We start from the raw sequence: 20000 nt of genomic DNA, 5'->3' as shown, positions 1-20000 counted from the left end.
CACGGAAAAGAGGTCACAGGTCAAAGGTCATTTGGGTCAGGGTCATGAAATTTTCAGGGTAGGTGTAAAATTGATCATTGCGAGGGCACTGAAAGTTTCGTCGCGATCGGCCGCTTTTTACGCGAGTTATTCGCGAAAAACCTTAGGGGGGTTGCATCAACCCCCCTGTGCCGGCGAGGGTTAAAGGTAGACTGCCACCTTTTTTTCACAAAACGGTTTTCACTAGAGCTGAGCCACCTATGTCCCAGACTGAAGTCGGTTTTCCGAAATTCGAACCCGTTTGCGAGAAATCGGAGACCAAAGTTCAGTTTGATGCCATTTTTTTAGTCCAAGAAAACCGACATCTCCTAGCTGTTTATCGATAACTTTGAAACATGAATTTTCTTATCTTTTGGTAAATATATGTCAAAACTTTGATTGTTTCGAGATCAGAGAAGAATTTTGGAGTGTCAAAATAAAAGTTAAACTTATATATTCAGTAGTTCATTTTTTCCAAAAAAGTGTGGGAAATGGGGTTTAACATGGGCCAGACCCATTCCAAATGAGCCATGATTTTTTAAATGTTTTACGAACTTAAATGCAAAATAAATTAAACATGGCCAATTTCTTATGAAATCATATATTAGTAAATCATAAAATACCTTACTTTTTCAAATAAAATGTAATAATCTTATGACCTTGAAGTCTAGTGATGTGTAAACATTGTCGCTAGACATTAACCGATTGATAATTGTATGATAATCGACAATTTTTTTTTTCGCGATTCACGTGATGATACTTTGTCAGGTGAATTCTAAAATTTTGTTTTGTCCAGGGAATAAATCATAGGCCGATCTGAGAAAACTTTTTGAAGGTGGCAGTCTTCCTTTAAGGTGTTAACCTCGGGTCAAGGTCAGGTCGGAGCCCCTCAGGTCACGAAAATGGTTGAAGGAGGTCATATCGCATATCATTCGATTCGGCAGGTCTTCCTGAGTCCAATGGTGGCTTTCCCGACTCTCTAGCTCCATCTGATCAGGAGTTATGGACGAAAAACTTACATGGCCTTAGTGACGTCATAAATGACGTCACGCAAAGTCAACAATGCTAAAGTCAAGCACTGGACCTTGCAAGGAGTGCATGAAACCATTCACGGTGCCCGAATAGCAGCTCCCAATTTCCCTTGTTGACTTAAAGTGGTGCTAGATCCTGTATTATACTTAATTATGACGTCATAACTTAACAGATTCACGTCATATGCTTAGTGCTTGACATCCAAATGATAGCTTACATATGACAGAGAAGGTATGCAAAGTTTTATGAAGTTTGCTTCACTAGTTGTGGAATAACAAGCAAAAAACTTTTGCGGAAAGGCCGCTGGCCTCTCGCTGGAGCGTTTCCGACCAGTGTGCGGCGCCAACATTCTCAACCACTCGTTACCTACCGTCCCGGCCCTAAGATGGCCCCTGACCAGCATTAGGGACAGGAAACATCGAGATGTAAATGAGATCGACTATGGAATCAAGTTCACTGGCGGATCCGGGGGGGGGGGGCGGGCAACCGGGCTAAAGTTAGGCCTAGGGGCGGCCAAAATGTGAGTTGCCCCTCCCCCTCACTTCCAAATAGAATTCGCCCCTTTAAAATCTCCTCTGGACCGCAATTCACAACAGATGATATAGGCATGCATGCTAGTTAAGTCGATAAAACTTCATTCCCAAACCCAGTTAGTCTCAAGTATGTCAAAAGTGGGAAATTTTACTATTGATGCCCACCTTCGAAGACCTGACCTTTGTCCTTAAAAAGCGCTTTACACATCAGATTTTTTGCCCTCTTTCGAATGTTTAAAGTCGAATGAATATATTTCGAATGTTACAATCGGTCAATGGTACTGGCATGGAGTAAACTTGCGCCGAGGAGTTTTTCTTTTTTTGGGGGGGGGAGGGAAAAACGGTCCATCCCGAAAACCATTATAGAGTTTCCAAAAAGTGGCCGGCTTTGGTCCCTCCCTTTGAAAATGCCTGGATCCGCCAGTGTCTGGCAGGGGTGGATAGAGGGGAGGGGCTAAAGCCCCTAGCCGAAAAAATATGCCGCCCTGCGAAGCATCGAATCAGGAAAACACTAAGCAACACTAAGAACATCACTATGCTCATAAATATTGAAGGAAGGGAGAAAGACGAAGGGACTTGTCTTCAATATCACTATGGGCGCCCCAATCGCACACTTTGCCGCCCAATAGGTATCCGTATGTGTTACACATGCCGCCCCCATACCTTTGGCCCCTTGTCGAGAAAAAAACATCTTGGATCCACCCTGATGTCTGGCCATTGAAGAAGCAAAGGCCATACCAAAGCGCCAAACAGTATTAGTGTTGAAGCAACGGAACAAGCCCAGGTAACGAGCGTCTTTCATCAGATTACAGACTGAATTTGAATGACATGTTGAGGAACTCAAGTCATTGAATAAATGGCCATTTATACTTGCATGTCCGTCGTGAAGAACATCCCATACTAATTTCATCCCATCTGTACTCGCATACGAAAGCGAAAGCTAAAATGGCTTATCTATGCGATTCAACGTCGACTATTTAAATTCGTCTCTAAACTTTTTATGACATTACTCATTGCAGGCTCTATCTTATGCGTCTTTTGAATTTGCAATGCAAATAAGACCATCTTCAGCGTTTCTCCGCAGTTATCGTTCTTTTTGTGCACGCCTTTTCACATTGATTGGTACCGATTTACCTATAAGGTAACGAACATTAGGCATCATTGCTCATTAGAAGCGACAACTGTTATTAGGGATGTGCTGAGGCCTGAGGCTTCATTCATTACCAACCCTAACCAGTAGGTAACCACCATCCTGAACCCGTTTATTTAAGTTATTTCACGCATAGCTACCCGCCGAAGGCGAGGTTTCAGTCATGCCAAACTAAGGTCGTCTGCCGGTGCCTCCTCGCTATAAGCAGAACGCCCTCGATTTGCGGATATGCTAATGCTGGCATCTGCATGCCTATTTGCATATGACGGTTGAAGTTTCAAGACGGGCAATGTCACATTCGACAACGGGCAGGCGGTTGAGCAATGCGCGAGCAGAAGACCGTTGACATTGCACTGACCTTGCCGGCTACATGTAGCCACACTGAGCGTTAGTCACACCGTTCAAACAGAAGATGCTAACACATGGCTAAAACAGCATTCAGTCTCCAGACGACCATAAACTAAGCTCTAATATCCGAACCACAGGCGGGGCCCACTTTTTGGTGGGTAAGTTTTCAGGTTCGCTGTTTTCACCTCGAACTGTTCAATGTTCATCTAGCGATTTGAGCTTTTCGTCTCGGAAGAAATCGAGCGGGGACATTGTGAAGCATTATTTGATCCGTTATGTTTATAGGCTACTTATCTTCCTATTTCCAATCATAGCTGGATCCAGAAAAGCGATCTCGAACGCTGCGGGGGTATACCATGATACCCCTCAAAAAGTTGTTTTTTGTAACTCCAAAAACTCCTTAGGTTTTGACTACGTACGCATTGCAGTGCAGTTTAAAGCTAACTTTTGCTAATAAAAGTTGTTTAGTTCTGTTTCTATTCTAGAAAACGACAAAGGCTCATCGATATCGGGCGTTGCGAGGGTGGAGGGGGGGGGGGGGGGGGAGGGCACTTCGATCGGGTCTGTAGATTGATAGGCGTCTAATTCGCACGACTGACCCACGACTGACGCAGTCATGCGACCAAGTCCCTACTTTTTAATCATTAATGTTGATTGCATCTAAAAAGAATAGCTGTTGAAAAGCGACTGTTATCCTATAGACGGTGCTGCAATTTCATAGATTCTGGTAGGTATGCTAACTAAATTCGCAATTCAGTGCAAAATTCTGATCAGCGGTTCCATTTATCTCCAGCAAAGTGGCTCCCCGCGGTTGTCATGGATGTGTGGGACGTAAACCATTTGAAGCCGATTCTCTTCATGCATCGCTCAGTGGCATGATAACAATTGATTAAGCAGCTTTTGTAATTACGCAGGAAATGCGAAGAAACAACACTTCAATGGATTATTTGTCACCCCGTCCCGGAACCTGCAGGTCTAGCGGGTAGATGAATTTATCAGTCGATGGAATGCGTGATTGCGTCGCTTCTCAAATTTGTTCGTTTCTCCGATTGGAGCATGCTAATGGCATCGCTGATAGGTATGTGGTATGAATAGAAAATGTGCGCGACATCTTCTAAGCGTAATTTTATTGTCTACACATGTCGCAACTAATCGCGGTTACCTACATCGCGAAGCACTTAGGTACAGTCCACAGCAGAAGTATAATGTGGGTTTTCAGTCACGGGTATGTTCTGCTTCTGAAGCTTAGGAACGATTAGCCAGACTACAATGAAACTTTGAATGTAACTTATATGTATCGTCACCTTTGCAGCTGCAACTTTAGCTATTGACATCCTCTTTTCGATCACTCCGCATTAAACAATCGCCAGTCAAAGCCAACCGTTGAGATTGGTAAAACCCTACATTACTTTAGCGGTGGGCTGTACCTTACAGTACCGACACTCTTTTATTCGTTTTACTTCAAATATAGTTTATGCCGCAGCTCGCAAGATAAAAAAGCAACACATTACAGTTTCACAGCATGCGGAAACTCAACATGCGGCCTGGTTACAGACTACAGCTGAGAGCCCATTCATTCTGTTGTGTGACGTCAAGACGACGCTGAAGGATGGGGAATGGGAATCGTGAACTAACTAGAACATAACCGCCCTTATCCAGGGTTCAAAACTTTTACAGCCTTCGCCCCGACCGCTCGGAGGGCTCACCTGTGCCTGCTCCTCCCCCGAGTAGTCCGTCCAGGAAAGCCGTCGAGCCCGGCTGCCGTCCCAGCCGCCTGCTGAGCTGCTGTGGCCGCCGCTGCCTCTCGCGGAGAGCTGCTGTGGCCGCAGCGGCGCATCGGCAGCGTGTGCGGCGCGCGGCGGCCGGTCGGTGTTGGTCCGCGACGGGCCATCTATCGCCGTGTCACCGGCAGCGGCCATTTGCATGGGGTCATCAGGCCCCGATCGGACACCGGGCGCCGCGGCATTTCCATACGGGCCGGCCACCTGCATAGACAATGAGCCGCGCCGAGCGCGAGCCTTGCAGGTGAGAGGCGTGCCGACGGCGGCGGAGGCGCCGCGCTGAACCAGATGTGTCCGGAGTGCCCACGGGCAGCGACCTGACCCGACCTGATCCGGCGCCGACTAGGCTGAGCGGTCACAGAACGGAGGTATCGGCTGTGTCGGTGGACCCCTTGCGACACAGACGACCCGTGAAGAGCCCGGAGGCCGCCCGAAGGGTTGCACGTGATGTTTGCTACGGAGTCTGTTGAAGACCGTATCGGGAATGCAAATGAATGCGACTCTCCCCTCGAACAGCGGGGGACATCAACAAGTTGCGGTCGATTTCCGACTGCGAGACGCGGCCCTCAGCCACCGAGGTGCCTACACTCCCATTCATCGGTTGGGTTATCACTTACCAGTTAAGAGCGCTAAAATATCGGATTATGATTGAAATATAAATGGCGTAGTATAGATTAACTCATAGTCTGAATACGTAAAACTGTTTTAAGCTAAATAACACGCTTCATGGCGAATGGGCGCTTTTACCGCTCCAGTCCTCACCCGAAAAGGACATGGGTGCACGGATAAGCGACTGAAACTTCCGAAACTGACGACTGCAGAGGTTATTCATATGGTTCTTTAAAAAAAAAAAACTAAAAGCATAAAATAACTGTTCCGTGATGCTCTTTTGATGAATGTTTCCGTGGCCCATGGGCATGGGCTATAAAAAAGGGCAAATGGAGACAATAGACATTAGGATTCATTACATATTCATATGGTTCTTTAAAGAAAAAAAAAACTAAAAGCATAAAATAACTGTTCCGTGATGCTCTTTTGATGAATGTTTCCGTGGCCCATGGGCATGGGCTATAAAAAAGGGCAAATGGAGACAATAGACATTAGTATTCATTACAATGTTGCAATGCCTAAGTGGGATAAAGGTTGCTGCGTAGACATTTCGGGTCGGCTGACGCAAGCTTTCGCAAGGAACAGGTACTTACACGACGGTGTGGTACGACTAAGCGATAGATTCTCTAACGTTCCAGTCACCATGTGTCAGCGAGTATTCACATGTCATCTGCATGAGGTATTTGTCGAACGTTACCAACGATGGGTTATTTATGATTCAGGGGCGATGGTGCTACTCCTTTCACACCAAGTGCGGCACTTGCTTTCGCAAGTTTGAGAGTCACACAGGCCCCACTGCACCGCACTTGCTGTGCTGGCAAAACTGGATTGAGGGCGAGTCGAAATGAGAGAAAGTGTAAATCATGTGCTAAGAATACAGTCGCATTTGTTGTCAGTCACCCGTCATTCACTAGGGTAATCGATACAAACGGGCACTGAGTCCGATTTTGTACTTATTAGCATGCGGACATGGATTTTTCTGCACTTAATTCACGGACCTCGTATTGTCAAGCGTGTTTTACTGCTTTCTCGGTAACAATTTATCATTTGTGTGAGTTACCTAATTATAACAGACATTTATGAACGTAAGTAACTTTCTAAAAAAAAGTAGCTATATGCATACAATACACTGTATTAAAGCATTCATAACAAAAATTTACACTTTCTCGCAAATGGCCACCAGCACATGTCATAATACAAAACACCTGTAGCAAATTCATCGAACGATTACCATGTCATGCACAATACGAGGACAAGGCGCGTGCAACTCGTAGCATACGCAGGCAGATGTCCGGTCAAAGAACATCGTCACATCTGCGATGTCCACTCATAGACGCGCACCCAAACGCCTCCCACCTAAACTCAACCATCACATAACACACCCAAAAAGAGAAGTTTCGACACGAAAAGGACAAAAATTTTAAGTGCAGCTCAGCTCGTATCTCCACACGCATTGCATTCACGGAGCAGAGCTGGAAGAGAAGTTGTCACTTTTCAAATACAATGATCGCACCAGAGCCGTGTTTTTAACGATGATTATATGAATGAGATCTGGTCAGACGAGCATTCTTTATCGATAAAAAGCTTATAACTGAGCAAGCTCTGTCTTGTCGAAAGTTAACAGAATCCGCACATTTGAAATCAGGATCCGGGGGTCTCTAAGGTGTGGAGGGATATCCCGCAGGCCTCAATCAGGTCCCCATCTCACAGACTGCGAAGAGCTGCATTGACGTCCTTCTCGGGAGGACAAGCACCGGCGAGACATGTCCATCAGATCGCGCCTCTGCCAGAGTGGAGGCCCATCGGTGGGTGGCTCTCTGGCCTCTACATAACCCCCGGAACCTCTACGTTCACAGACGCCGGTGTCTCCCCGACACAAAAGAGGCCTCTCGGTCGCACAAAACTCGTCGGATGTCACAGCGATTTACAGGAAGGCGGTGCCAGCCGGTAGCGTCCTCTGTTTGAATCACCACGTCCTGAGAGAGGCGTCAACCGGCGGCAATCCGCCATTGTCCGGTCACACGAGAGGAGCGTCGCTGTCAGACGTCGACGCGCGGCTGATAGCACAGCTGCATCGGCGGGTCTTTGAACCTCCAGCGAGTCACAAACACAAACTTGAGCGTGTGGTCCTTCCCCAGCATCTCGTCGTTGCAGAAAATGTCGATCTGGGAAAAAGTACCAATCAGACTCACACATTCATACAAAAAGATCTAAATAGACCAATCACGTTCACATATTAGTTTTGGTGTTTGTAATGACCAAAAGTTGTCGCATGCCGTTGGCAAGCAGCCCTGCCAGGCGACAGAGGTGTGGCTGCAATGATATGGAAGGCGATACGAGCGGGCCCCGTAAATCATCACCCTGTAACCTGTCGTCGGGCCATCAGCGCCTCCCCGCCGTGTCGCCGCCAGATAGAGACGAGCGATTTCACTTCTCACCGGCCGGACGAGAGCTCGTCCTCGGCCCCGGCACACCACCGTGTCACCGCATGTCGCAACCGGCCGTGCAAGGACACCCCAGAGCCGCCCCGCGTCCGTCCGCATACCAGAGCGAGAAACGCCGATGCACATGTACGAATCGCGGCGCTCGTACATCATCGCCCAGCCAACACTGCTTTTCACGGAGCGCTCATGCCGATGCATCAGCCGCATGAATATTGGAGTCCGCGTCTGTCACAGTGCAGGGGCCGCACCGGGCGGGTCGGGAAGGGACGGGGCGACCCTCTCAAACGCGGCGTCCTGGCGGCCGCTCTGATGGCCCGATAGGGGCGCTGGGGCTGCGTGATATGCACGACGGTGCCGGGGCAGAGAGGGGGGGTGACAGACACGTGACGACAGGCCCCGGTTACCACCGGAGAGGGGCGGTGGCGACAGCGGCCGACAGGCCGCGCAGGTGCTGTTACCGAGACGCTGGCTACTGAGGAGCGGCACCCGGCCGGGACGGAAGGCCTCAGTGGAGACGGGCGGCGCTGGGTGACTGCTCGAACAGGACTCGCCGCGAAACGAAACCAACGATATACTTAACACACAATATGCTCGTTAGAATAAAATTTACTCTTTTTACGGGTTAACTTAGGTACTCAGCAGCCAAGCAGCTTGTGCGCTATTCCATCTGACTGACACCATATGACTACGCATATTTTGCCCAGCTATGAACTTTTTTTTACAGGTATCATTGCGATTTACGTTTTGACTTAACGATGAAAACCTTCGAATCAAGTCAAAAAGGAAACCCAAACGAAGCACGGAACTGGCGAAAGTACCCACCTCTTTGTATTTGTCCATACTGTTGAGGATTTTGAGCGCGACAAACTTCTTGAGGTGGGTGATGGTTGCTTGTGCTGAACAGCGGATGTGCTCTCGACTGAGCTTGCTCAGTTTTGAACTGGAACACTCCAGGGATATGTTGACCTGAAAGGTGACATGGGTGTTACGACTGGTTGTACATACAAGGACAAAGTCAACCAGTGACCCAGAAATATAGCGAACAATGAAAATTCGAATTTATCATAACTGCACAGAGCGCACACCACCACAGTCCACACAGATTGGCTATTGCTGGGTTGTAAACCCTGGGTAAGGGCTGCATAGTTTTAAAACGTAACCAGTCATTAAAAAAAAAACGGAACCCAACCCCGACGTGAGAATTACGAGAAGTTTGGAGCGAACTGCAACATGCAACGCAAAGCTTAGCCAAAGCCTCCTGGGGCGAACCGACTTCAATACACAAGACTGGCCATGCTTGACCCAGCATAGGATAAAGAAAGCCGAGGTCAGCATTGAAGTCCCTTCCCCTGTTGATAAAATAACGCAATCTGCATCAAGTATAGCCACATAACTTGACATTGCACACCGCACAACCAAGACATCAAGAGAAAATGTTTCTATCAATGCTGCCGCCTGGTGACAGGTATAGGAATCACATGTGACCAGGGAACGACTCAAGTACCAGAGTCACCTGGCGACAGAACTTTAGACCAGTGAGCCTAGCGTACTTCGGTAGGCGCTGAGCGAGACCACTGCGTGAAAATCAGGAACTAAAGGTTCACCCAACTCCCGCTAGGTTCGAGTGTTATTGGACAAGTCCGCCGACCACGCCATCCTTTTCTGGAGAAAAGGTAACACAATACCGTACTTGACAAAAACACATAATACCGGAGCTCGAAAAAACAAGGTCATTTTCAAAATACTTCGACAACGTTCATCCTCACAATCCTGGAACCTAAAAACGTCAACGCCCGACAATTAGACACCAACATGCATCAATGCACGCACACAATTCACCTGGTAACTCCCCACGACTAACCCGTCCTGTCTGTCATCAGGTCTGGCGGAAGACCGACTGACCTGTTCGTCGAGCCTGTGGTAGTCCTGTCCCTTGACGGCCTCCTCTGTGCCACCGTTGGCCTCGTCATCCTGCCCGGTCTGGTCCTTCGGGTTGGGCAGGCCTCGCGACTTGTAGAACGCCCGTTCCCGCTCCATCTCGTCTGCAAAATGTAGATCAGTCATCAGTGGCTTCAGTGGTTCTCAGCTTATCACAAATGACATTGATGCCGTTCATTACCAACCAATGATGAAAATATAATATGCAAGAAATAAATGCAAGAAAGGCTGTATCAATAGTTTTAAATCTACCATGCATCAACAATTTTCAATACACCATAAAAATTATGTACTTGTCTTACTACAAATATACTGCTGTGATTATTATTATCATAGTATAATTTGTAATGCTTGGAATAAGTAATGGTTTTACTCTGGTGGTGCCCAGCGCAACTGGCCAAGAAGCGTGTGTGTGAAATGGTGGGTGAGGGGCAGGGCTTTGAAGTGCTAGACACCTCAATGTCAGCCCCTACGCCCTGTGTCACATTAGTAGGGGATTAATTTCACTACTGTATTCTCTACAGAAACTCAAGAAAACTACCATCACTATCAGGTGCCATCATTTCCAAGCAGCTCTGCCCCATAGAAGTTGTGTAAGGAGTTTAAATTCAAAATAGAATGCAAGACATTACTAAGGTAGACTGAACATGCTTAGTAGCACATAGGTATGCATGATTGATGACTCACCTTAATAGGATAGGGTTGATTGTCACATCCATTTCATCCAATGTATGACTTACCTTCCAGAATGTTTGGCACCAGTTTGTAGACAATGTCCTGCATGGTCCTGTCGAAGCTGATGTACTGCAGTGGGTGCGACTGGTGGATGATGCTGTTGCACTCTGGACATGTGTTCCTCTCTTCCAGGTGCTTCACCAGACAACTCTTGCAAACTGCAAAACAATATGTACAAAATCAGTGTGATCCAGCATTATATATATATATATATATATATATATATATATATATATATATATATATATATATATATATATATATATATATTATATAATATATATATATATATTAACACAAAACAGTAGATAGCATGACCAACCTATTAGCTGACTTATTACATGTTGATATAAATAGTGCAATTACAGGTACATTGACTTTTTCATGACATGCTGTTACAGCCTACAGGAGAAAAGCACATGTTTCAGCTGACATTTTCAAAATTTGCAACCTTTATTCTTACATCACAAATGATGGTTTTAGCGGGTGATCATAAATAAGATACAAAAAAAATCGCTGGAGTGTATCTGCAAGTTGCAACCCACATATTATACTGTACCTACTTGTACCTACTTACCTACCTAGATGCTAGATACAATCTATGCATCATAGATACTTACATGTATGCAGGCATTCTGTTATTGTTGTTGCATCAACAAAGTAACCTTTACAAATCTTGCATGTGATATTGGGATTTATGTCTTCAAGTTTGATTTCTACCTCCATGGTCTCTTGCTTTACTTTCTCACTGAAAAAAAAAATGGCAATATGAAATATGCACTTTGTAATCTATAAGAGTTTCAAACAAGCTTTACTAATGACAAAATAAGAAGGTTAATTTTCTGATCCAGAGGCCAGTTTTACCAACAGAAAAATAGCTGCCTGCCGGAATTTTTTGCCTAAAGACTGCTTCACATTTGGAGCGTAAACGTGATGGGCATGTAAATGGCTAGGGCTTTATCGTTTACGCTCCATTTGTGAGGCAGTCTTGAGGCAAAAATTTCTGCAGGCAGCTATTTTTCTGCTTGGCCTCTGCTGTGAAGTCAGATTTGATAACCTTGGTTTGACTTACAGAAAGAAGTCATATTGTGATGCTAGTTTTCAAATTTCACCATTGACTTTTGAGTGTGCTTCAGAGCAGAATAATCATTAATTAATTGTCAGTCAGGAGTCCGCATAGCACTGAATAACGTCAGGCAACTAATTAGTTACCACAAAATCTCACTCTTCCATCCCACTCTAGTCTCTACCCACCGGCCGGCGGCCACCACACCCGTTTCTCTCACAAAAAACGTCATCCACTCATCAAACAAGGAGACCATATTACGACTTTTATGAAAGATTACTTATTATACTTACCTTTATACCAAGGCTATATAAACCAGGTAGAACGTTCCCGACGAAAAAGTGGTGACAAGCGATAATTAGTAGCCGCGACCCTCACTTGTTCAAAACTATATCCGCAAGCAGCATTTACAGGCTAGCGGAAATCGACCAATCGGCGTTCGGCAATACTCGACGCTGATTGGCCCGATGCTCGTGACGAAATTGCGGGGGACTGTAGCTATTCCCCTATGGCGTTTAATAGACTTACGGCTTTTGAAGGGGATTTATACCAGTTTTTGTTGGGTTTGAGGCCATTTTTGAGCTTGGATATTCTTTCTGTGACTTTTGACTGTGTAATAACGACATTTAATCATGACATTCTATATACTACCGGTGTCACATCGGCCAAAAAGACCGTAAGTACATGGGATAGACGGACCACTGCTGATGGGGCCACACATGTCGGCGTGTGGTCATCGGAGGTCCGTGAGGGTTCGACATAGACCCTTCATGGGTCGGTATAGGCCCGGTGGGTCCAGTGTGCAAGCCTATCGGGGGCCGGTGCTGACCCAACAGGGCCCAGTGGCATATAATGTAAGGCTGTCTAGGCCGACGTTGAGGGCTCATGGGGGCCATATAGGACCAATAGGGACCACATCAGTCAATCAGGGGCCATTTAGGCCAATAAAGGCACTTCAGGGGACTTGAAAAGGTCATTCAAGAGCTGTGGTGGGCCCATGAGGGGACGGCATTGGTCCAGCAGGTGCAGTCAGGGGATGTGCCCGATGTTGTACGGGTATCTCAGTGGCCCATTTGGGCATATCAGTGACCAATTTGGACCCAGCAGAGGGCTTTGTAGACCTATCAGGGGCTGGTGATGGTTCATCAGGGGCCAGCGTTAGTCCATCGGGGCACGGCATATGCCCATCAGAGGTAATTGCGAGCCCACGCTGAACAATGATGGCCCTTCAACGGCCCCTAATGGATCTACATTGACCCATGGGCCATGATGTGTCATGTATGCCCCTATGACAGGCCTACTCAGACCCCTGATGGACATTCCCGGCCTCTGATGACCCTATACTGAATGCTAAAGGGGCTCTAAGTTTCTCCAATAACCCTTCGTCAACCCATTATTACCATACGCTGGCACTAGGGGCCCCACATCAGCCGCAGGGCAGTCCGTGCCATGACAGCATGTCTTTTCGGCCGATATTACATCGGTAATATTTATTAAAATCATGATTTTATGGTGTCATTATATAGCTAACAGTCATAAGAAATATATTTCAACTCGAAAACAGCTCCAAACAGCATATAATTTTAAAGAAACTCCTCCGAAATCCAAAAGCCTATTCGGGTCCATAGAGAATAACTGCGGTCCCCCGCAATTTCGTCACGAGCGTCGGACCAATCAGCGTCGAGTACTGCCGAGCGCTGATTGGTGAATTTTCCGCTAGCGTGTAAGTACTGCTCGCGGAACAAGAGTTCGTCGACAATCCTCCACAAACGTCTGTCACCATTTTTCGTAATGCTAAACAGCCGGAGCGTACCCCCCTGCTTTATACAACCCAAAATACCTACAAAAACCGAAATTATTTCGAGATACCTATCCCGGCAATGCAAGAGACCGCGCGCGCGCTGAAATGCGCCACAAAATGTAAGTGCGCTATTTACGTATAATTTGGTAGCAATTGGTTGAAGGCTACCAAATGTTCATTTCTACTAGTTTTTTTCCTAACTGGAAAGGCGAAAAAACACTGGATGTTGATGATTCCTGGCTCTGAAGCATGACGCCGTCTTTGTATCTATGATGACATGACACCGGACGACGGACACATTCAGCCCGAAACAGGTGTCGTACATTTTCAAGTACGTTTTCGCCGATGAAGGCCAATAGTGAAGGCCAATGCGTGGGACAAACATTTCACATGTTGGCACGTTTCTATTTTCTAATCACAAAAAGTCTGGAAAAGCACGGATAATGCGTACCCCGGCCTAATATGGTCTCGGGAAACAGGTCACATGTCAAAGTACACTTAGGTCAGGGTCATATAAGTAAGTGTGTGTCGACTGTCGAGTTGGTGGTCCATTATCCATGCGATCCCCCCTCCTCCTCCCCCAATAAGTTCGAGACTATTATTAAGACTTCGCTCCATTGAGACCGACATGTTCTCAAATGCAGGTGGGACAGGCGACTCAGCAGTCAGCCGCTTATCCGCTTAGATGGTTACACTGGAGCTCCTTGCTTCGGTGCAGGAACAGTGTGGCCCTAGTGAATTCGTGACCATTTGCAGAACCCAACATGTTAACTGGGGGGGGGGGGCAAACCCCCGCAGTCACCGGCCTGCCCCCCCCCCCCCCCCAGTCAGGGTAAAAATGTCGCGCCTGTGGGGGCCGGCAAAAGCGAAAAGGCAAACGAATTTTTACTGCAAGGCGTCAGTGCACATTAAAACAAATGCGTAAACGAAACATGGATGCAATGCAGAGCACATTGATAGGTACCCAATTACCGCTGACTGTTTTCACGTGTTTATTTTGTTTACCTGATACCATTGTTTTTTATTCGCTCAGCAATACGTTACCTTTCGGGTTTCAGACGACCTAACTTCGTATCCTGCATATTCTCTTTCACGTATTCGTCCTGTTGTTTCTGTCCTCGGGGGGTCAATCTGTTGTTTCTACCTTTCGTCGTCCTCACTACGCGACGTCGAACTTCTGGCTGGACGGTCACCGGTGTGTGGCAAGAGAACCTCCTAACCTCTAGCGACCCATGCACTAAGTGAGAAAGCTACAACGACAAAAACTTAAAAGGATATCAAGGGAGATGTAAATAGACCAAAAATGGTCTTCAAAAAATTATTTGAAAAATATTTTTTCAAAATATGCCATGTATACACATATATACGTTGGGTCTCAGTTCGTTGATTTGAGCCGTTCGATTTACCTACTTTCACAAATATATTGGTGACTGCCAACCACGTTTATTGCCACAGAACAGGTGAGTATCTTTCATCACTAGCAGGCGAACTTAAAATGCTCTCACAGCTAACAATCAGTTGCAGTGCTTTTACTGCAATGCTTATCAAGAAGATACCAGTAGGTACTATTTCGTCTGGATTCGCACGTCAAATCCTCCAGAAACGTCATCTCCCTTCCATTGCTACCGGTGGAACTTCATGAAGCAGTTCCTGTCAGACGTCAGACACAAGTAAACACGACATGACGAACATTTTACTCTGGCCAGTTTTGAACATCCTGGCAGTCGGCACCTGTGGTAAGAGGCCTTCCCTGAATCCATCTCAGGCATGTGCCTGGCCTCCTCGTGCCGCCTTTTTACGGAAGGAACAGGAACACGAGAGCACGACTGGTTGTCAGCTTCATGGAGAGCGGCTGTGTTGTCAGCGTCTTCTGGCATCGTCCTGTCCATGTCACGATCTAGTCTCGATCCCTCTTCAATCAGCTGTTCTGCCAGTCTCAGCTTGAAGTCCATCATCTGCAGCATGTCCTTACGCTCGCCATGACCAGTTCTTTCCAGCTCATTCTTGTACTCGATCCAGCAGTTGGTGGCTGTCACATCGAGCATGTGGAGTATCACGCGCACCGTCCACTTCTTCGTCCGAGCTGACGTCCGATAGTAGGACACCATCCGGTCCAGCAGGTCTACCCCTCCCATGCTCCTATTGTACAACCGCACGACTGCAGGCCGACTGACTGCGATGAACTTCCGATCTCGTTTGCTCCATCTCCTACACTCGTCCTCCGGGTGGATTCCTTCGTGGTTGGATGCAAGGATCACGGGTTTGTTGTCCAGCCATGTGGTTATTCCCAGAGGTCCTTTTGCTGGGTCTTGGCGGACAGAGCACTGAGACGTGCCGCGAGTTCCCAGGTCCTTCTGAGTCGGAATCTTTACCGGCTTTGGGATTCTGTTTTTCATGATAGTGCCAGTTGCTTTGAGGTTCCTGTCGCTTAGAGCATCAAGCAGCGGAAGTGATGTGAAGAACCGATCGAAGTAAACCTTGCTTTCTACCGGAAGAGTCTCCGACAGCCGAAGCACCACAGCTTCTCCAAGGCCTACCCCAGGTCTGGCATCAGTGAGCATGCCGATCAGCTTCGACTTCCCCTGATCGATCTCGAAGTCGAGCATTAGGCCATTGTCACCCGCCAGTACCCAATTCTTCAGTCCAACAGGATTCGGCTTGTTGGGAACGTAGTGTTTCAGGCTGGTTGTACCGGTGAACGGGATCATCTGCTCGTCCACTGCCACGGCTTCAGGACGATCCAGCTGAAGACAGCGCTGCCGAATGGCGTCCAGCAGTGGTCGGATTTTCCACAGACGATCATTCTGTTTGTGGTCCTCGCTAACGCGATTATCATCGACCACCTTTAGATTGGCCCTGATGTTGAAGAACTTGTTTCTGCTCATTTGATCGGCAACCACTGGAAGACGATACTTCTCGCTCCAGTACATCCGAAGCCATGGGAACTTGATGACTGACGTGTAAAAACAGATGCCAAAGAACTTGAAGATGTCTCCTGGTGTGACATTAGGAGTCTTTCCCTGCTCTGCTAGGCGCTGGTTAGTACATGTTGCTATGACGGCAAGCAGATCACCAGATACGTATCGAAGAAACATCTCAAGCGGAAGCACTTTCTGCAGCTCAACTCTTCCCGTGCTTACTCCCATCTCCAAGAGACGCTGTGCCGGCTCTCCAAAATCGGCATTGAGTCTCCAGAACACTCTTCTGCTGGCAGGTGGATCGGACGTCTCTTCATCGGTTGCTGACAGCTCGTCGTTTGAGGATGGGCTGTCTTCGTTTTCGCCAGAGACGTTCATCGGTGCAGTTCCGGCCAAGTCATCTTCATCTTCCGAGAGCTCAATATCAGAGATGTCAAGGTTGTTCAGGATCTCACGCAGCTGTTCATCAGTTATTGCGGGAGGCCTCCGGCGGGCAGTTGCAGGACGTGTGGAACAGGAAGGACTCCCAGAACATCCTGGAATGGCAGGGATTGTAACCATGAGGGAAATTGGACGGATGGGCGGATGGACGGAGGCAGGGAGGGAGGGAGGGCGGGATGGAGGAGGGAGGGAGGGAGGGAGGGAGGGAGGGAGGGACGTAGGGATGGGGGTCGTAGGGATGGACGATGCACGGGCGGACGGACGAACTAACGAACGAGCGAACGGACGAACGAACGAACGAACGAACGAACGAACGAACGAACAAACGAACGAACGAACGAACGAACGGAGAGATAGAAGAGAGGAAGAAAGAGAGGAAATAGCGAGAGAATAGAAGAGAGAGAGAGAGAGAGAGAGAGAGAGAGAGAGAGAGAGAGAGAGAGAGAGAGAGAGAGAGAGAGAGAGAGAGAGAGAGAGAGAGAGAGAGAGAGAGAGAGAGAGAGAGAGAGAGAGAGAGAGAGAGAGATCAAATATAACCCCCTAAAGACAGCATTCAGACCCAACGTATAGACACCTTGACATTGTGATTGATGACAGCATAGGAAGCAAGCCAATTAATTTAAACACACAGACAAGACACCAAATAAACCGTAATGGTTAGTTTTAAGTAATGCTACATGAAATTATTCTCAGCAATTCGTAAAAACATTTGAAAACAGCGTTTAACTAACCTGTACTTCTTCCGCCGGTCGCCATAGTTCACAAAAAGGAAAATTGCGGACGTTTGCGAAGTACTAGTGCCAAAATTTCTCGCCAGGTGGCTAACAAATGGTAAAGAAACCCATACGCCCGGGATTAAGGTCAATGCTAAAAGTTTTCTTGTCGCTAAAAATTTGCAAAGTTGTGTATAGATATCTATACGGTGGGTCGCTGTAAAGACTGCTTCACATTTGGAGCGTAAACGCGATGGGCATGTAAATGGCTAGGGCTTTATCGTTTACGCTCCATTTGTGAGGCAGTCTTGAGGCAAAAATTTCTGCAGGCAGCTATTTTTCTGCTGGTTAAACTGGCCTCTGCTGTGAAGTCAGATTTGATAACCTTGGTTTGACTTACAGAAAGAAGTCATATTGTGATGCTAGTTTTCAAATTTCACCATTGACTTTTGAGTGTGCTTCAGAGCAGAATAATCATTAAAGGAAAAGGGCCACCTTCGTGAAATATGAAGATATCGTTGTTTTTCATTTTGACATTATTATTTTTCATTTTCTTTTTAAAACTGGTGCCAGAAGTGCACAATTCGCGAAAAAGTATTTAAAACTATTTAACATATTGGTACTATGTTGATACTCTCTACGGCACCTACTGTATGATGGCATAGCGATGACGTCACACTCAAGCCAATCAGCGTTCAGAAGACAGACTCGTCGGATTGTGTCAGATAAGCTGATTGGTTAAAGCTGAGCTGGTTGGAGCTGATTGGTAAAAAACCAAAGCCTCGCCGCGGGTGGCTGTATTGTCGGATAAGAACGCATTCCTGGGATAAGGACGCATTCCTGGCGTATTTTCTTTTAAAATTGCCGATAACTACGAATGGAGGCCGAAATCGGCCGTAAGGAGGTAGACAGATAGGTTTTCGGACACGGGCTACAAGATGGCTATCTCAGTTTCAATCCCCATGTTAAAGGTGGCCCTTTTCCTTTAATTAATTGTCAGTCAGGAGTCCGCATAGCACTGAATAACGTCAGGCAACTAATTAGTTACCACAAAATCTCACTCTTCCATCCCACTCTAGTCTCTACCCACCGGCCGGCGGCCACCACACCCGTTTCTCTCACAAAAAACGTCATCCACTCATCAAACAAGGAGACCATATTACGACTTTTATGAAAGATTACTTATTATACTTACCTTTATACAACCCAAAATACCTACAAAAACCGAAATTATTTCGAGATACCTATCCCGGCAATGCAAGAGACCGCGCGCGCGCTGAAATGCGCCACAAAATGTAAGTGCGCTATTTACGTATAATTTGGTAGCAATTGGTTGAAGGCTACCAAATGTTCATTTCTACTAGTTTTTTTCCTAACTGGAAAGGCGAAAAAACACTGGATGTTGATGATTCCTGGCTCTGAAGCATGACGCCGTCTTTGTATCTATGATGACATGACACCGGACGACGGACACATTCAGCCCGAAACAGGTGTCGTACATTTTCAAGTACGTTTTCGCCGATGAAGGCCAATAGTGAAGGCCAATGCGTGGGACAAACATTTCACATGTTGGCACGTTTCTATTTTCTAATCACAAAAAGTCTGGAAAAGCACGGATAATGCGTACCCCGGCCTAATATGGTCTCGGGAAACAGGTCACATGTCAAAGTACACTTAGGTCAGGGTCATATAAGTAAGTGTGTGTCGACTGTCGAGTTGGTGGTCCATTCTCCATGCGATCCCCCCTCCTCCTCCCCCAATAAGTTCGAGACTATTATTAAGACTTCGCTCCATTGAGACCGACATGTTCTCAAATGCAGGTGGGACAGGCGACTCAGCAGTCAGCCGCTTATCCGCTTAGATGGTTACACTGGAGCTCCTTGCTTCGGTGCAGGAACAGTGTGGCCCTAGTGAATTCGTGACCATTTGCAGAACCCAACATGTTAACTGGGGGGGGGGGCAAACCCCCGCAGTCACCGGCCTGCCCCCCCCCCCCCCAGTCAGGGTAAAAATGTCGCGCCTGTGGGGGCCGGCAAAAGCGAAAAGGCAAACGAATTTTTACTGCAAGGCGTCAGTGCACATTCAAGGGACCCTCCCACCTTAACATTAGATTTGAGTTGAGATAGCCAAAATGGGGTCCCTGGCTCACAATTACCGGTTTCGGCACTCACAACATCGAGAAATGCCTTAAATCGGAAATATTGAATTTCAAAATTGCAGCATTTTGATTCAGAGGGGCTAATGCTTAGGAATACCCCTCTGAATGTGTGACGTCAGCGCAGATATCTAACGATTTTTAAATGTTTGACTAAAACGTTTTGTAGCACGTGGTGGTATATGCTATTTGCGCGCAACATCTGCCGCAAACGCCGCACTTCTAAAATAAAGTCGCTAGAAACAGCGGAGATCCCAAAAAAGTAAACAAAAGTAAAAGTCTAATATCTTGAAAACCGGTGAATATTTTTCGGTGAAA

The 20000-nt window shown here is 46.9% G+C and overlaps 2 protein-coding genes across 7 annotated transcripts; both read right to left on the bottom strand.

The window, feature by feature from the left end:
* Positions 1–6587: 6587 nt before the first annotated feature.
* Positions 6588–18763, bottom strand: LOC122375358 (polycomb group RING finger protein 3-like). Of its 6 annotated transcripts, none has more exons than XM_043354703.1 (6): positions 18723–18763; positions 11209–11336; positions 10594–10746; positions 9818–9957; positions 8738–8881; positions 6588–7636 (listed from the first exon to the last, which is right to left on the bottom strand). In XM_043354703.1, exons 2-6 carry the CDS (start codon positions 11312–11314, stop codon positions 7511–7513), a joined length of 669 nt encoding a protein of 222 aa, XP_043210638.1. In that variant the 5' UTR covers positions 11315–11336; positions 18723–18763; the 3' UTR covers positions 6588–7510. The 6 variants fall into 6 exon arrangements, with proteins under 6 accessions (XP_043210638.1, XP_043210637.1, XP_043210639.1 ...); XM_043354702.1 differs by lacking the exon at positions 18723–18763 and adding an exon at positions 13477–13559 and having other exon boundaries at positions 11209–11338; XM_043354704.1 differs by lacking the exon at positions 18723–18763 and adding an exon at positions 11948–11967.
* Positions 14843–17737, bottom strand: LOC122375357 (piggyBac transposable element-derived protein 3-like). Its single transcript, XM_043354700.1, has 2 exons — positions 17546–17737; positions 14843–16909 (listed from the first exon to the last, which is right to left on the bottom strand). The coding sequence occupies exons 1-2, from the start codon at positions 17568–17570 to the stop codon at positions 15078–15080; spliced, it is 1857 nt and encodes a 618-aa protein (XP_043210635.1). The 5' UTR covers positions 17571–17737; the 3' UTR covers positions 14843–15077.
* Positions 18764–20000: the final 1237 nt, after the last annotated feature.

The sequence above is a fragment of the Amphibalanus amphitrite genome, unplaced genomic scaffold (genome assembly GCF_019059575.1).
Source record: "Amphibalanus amphitrite isolate SeventyFive unplaced genomic scaffold, NRLGWU_Aamphi_draft 001823F_arrow, whole genome shotgun sequence".
Lineage (NCBI taxonomy): Eukaryota > Metazoa > Arthropoda > Thecostraca > Balanomorpha > Balanidae > Amphibalanus > Amphibalanus amphitrite.
Note: the sequence above shows the minus strand (reverse complement) of the source record. Positions and strands in the feature narration are given on the sequence as shown.

Excerpts from the sequence above, each read along its gene's own strand:
- LOC122375357 (XM_043354700.1), bottom strand. The coding sequence starts at position 17,570 with ATGGCGACCGGCGGAAGAAGTACAG. Across the intron at positions 16,910-17,545 it reads GACCGGCGGAAGAAGTACAG|GATGTTCTGGGAGTCCTTCC; the intron begins GTTAGTTAAACG and ends CTGCCATTCCAG.
- LOC122375358 (XM_043354705.1), bottom strand. The coding sequence starts at position 11,910 with ATGGTCTCCTTGTTTGATGAGTGGATGACGTTTTTTGTGAGAGAAACG. Across the intron at positions 10,747-11,208 it reads AACAGAATGCCTGCATACAT|TTTGCAAGAGTTGTCTGGTG; the intron begins GTAAGTATCTAT and ends ATTGTTTTGCAG. Across the intron at positions 9,958-10,593 it reads GGTGCCAAACATTCTGGAAG|ACGAGATGGAGCGGGAACGG; the intron begins GTAAGTCATACA and ends TACATTTTGCAG.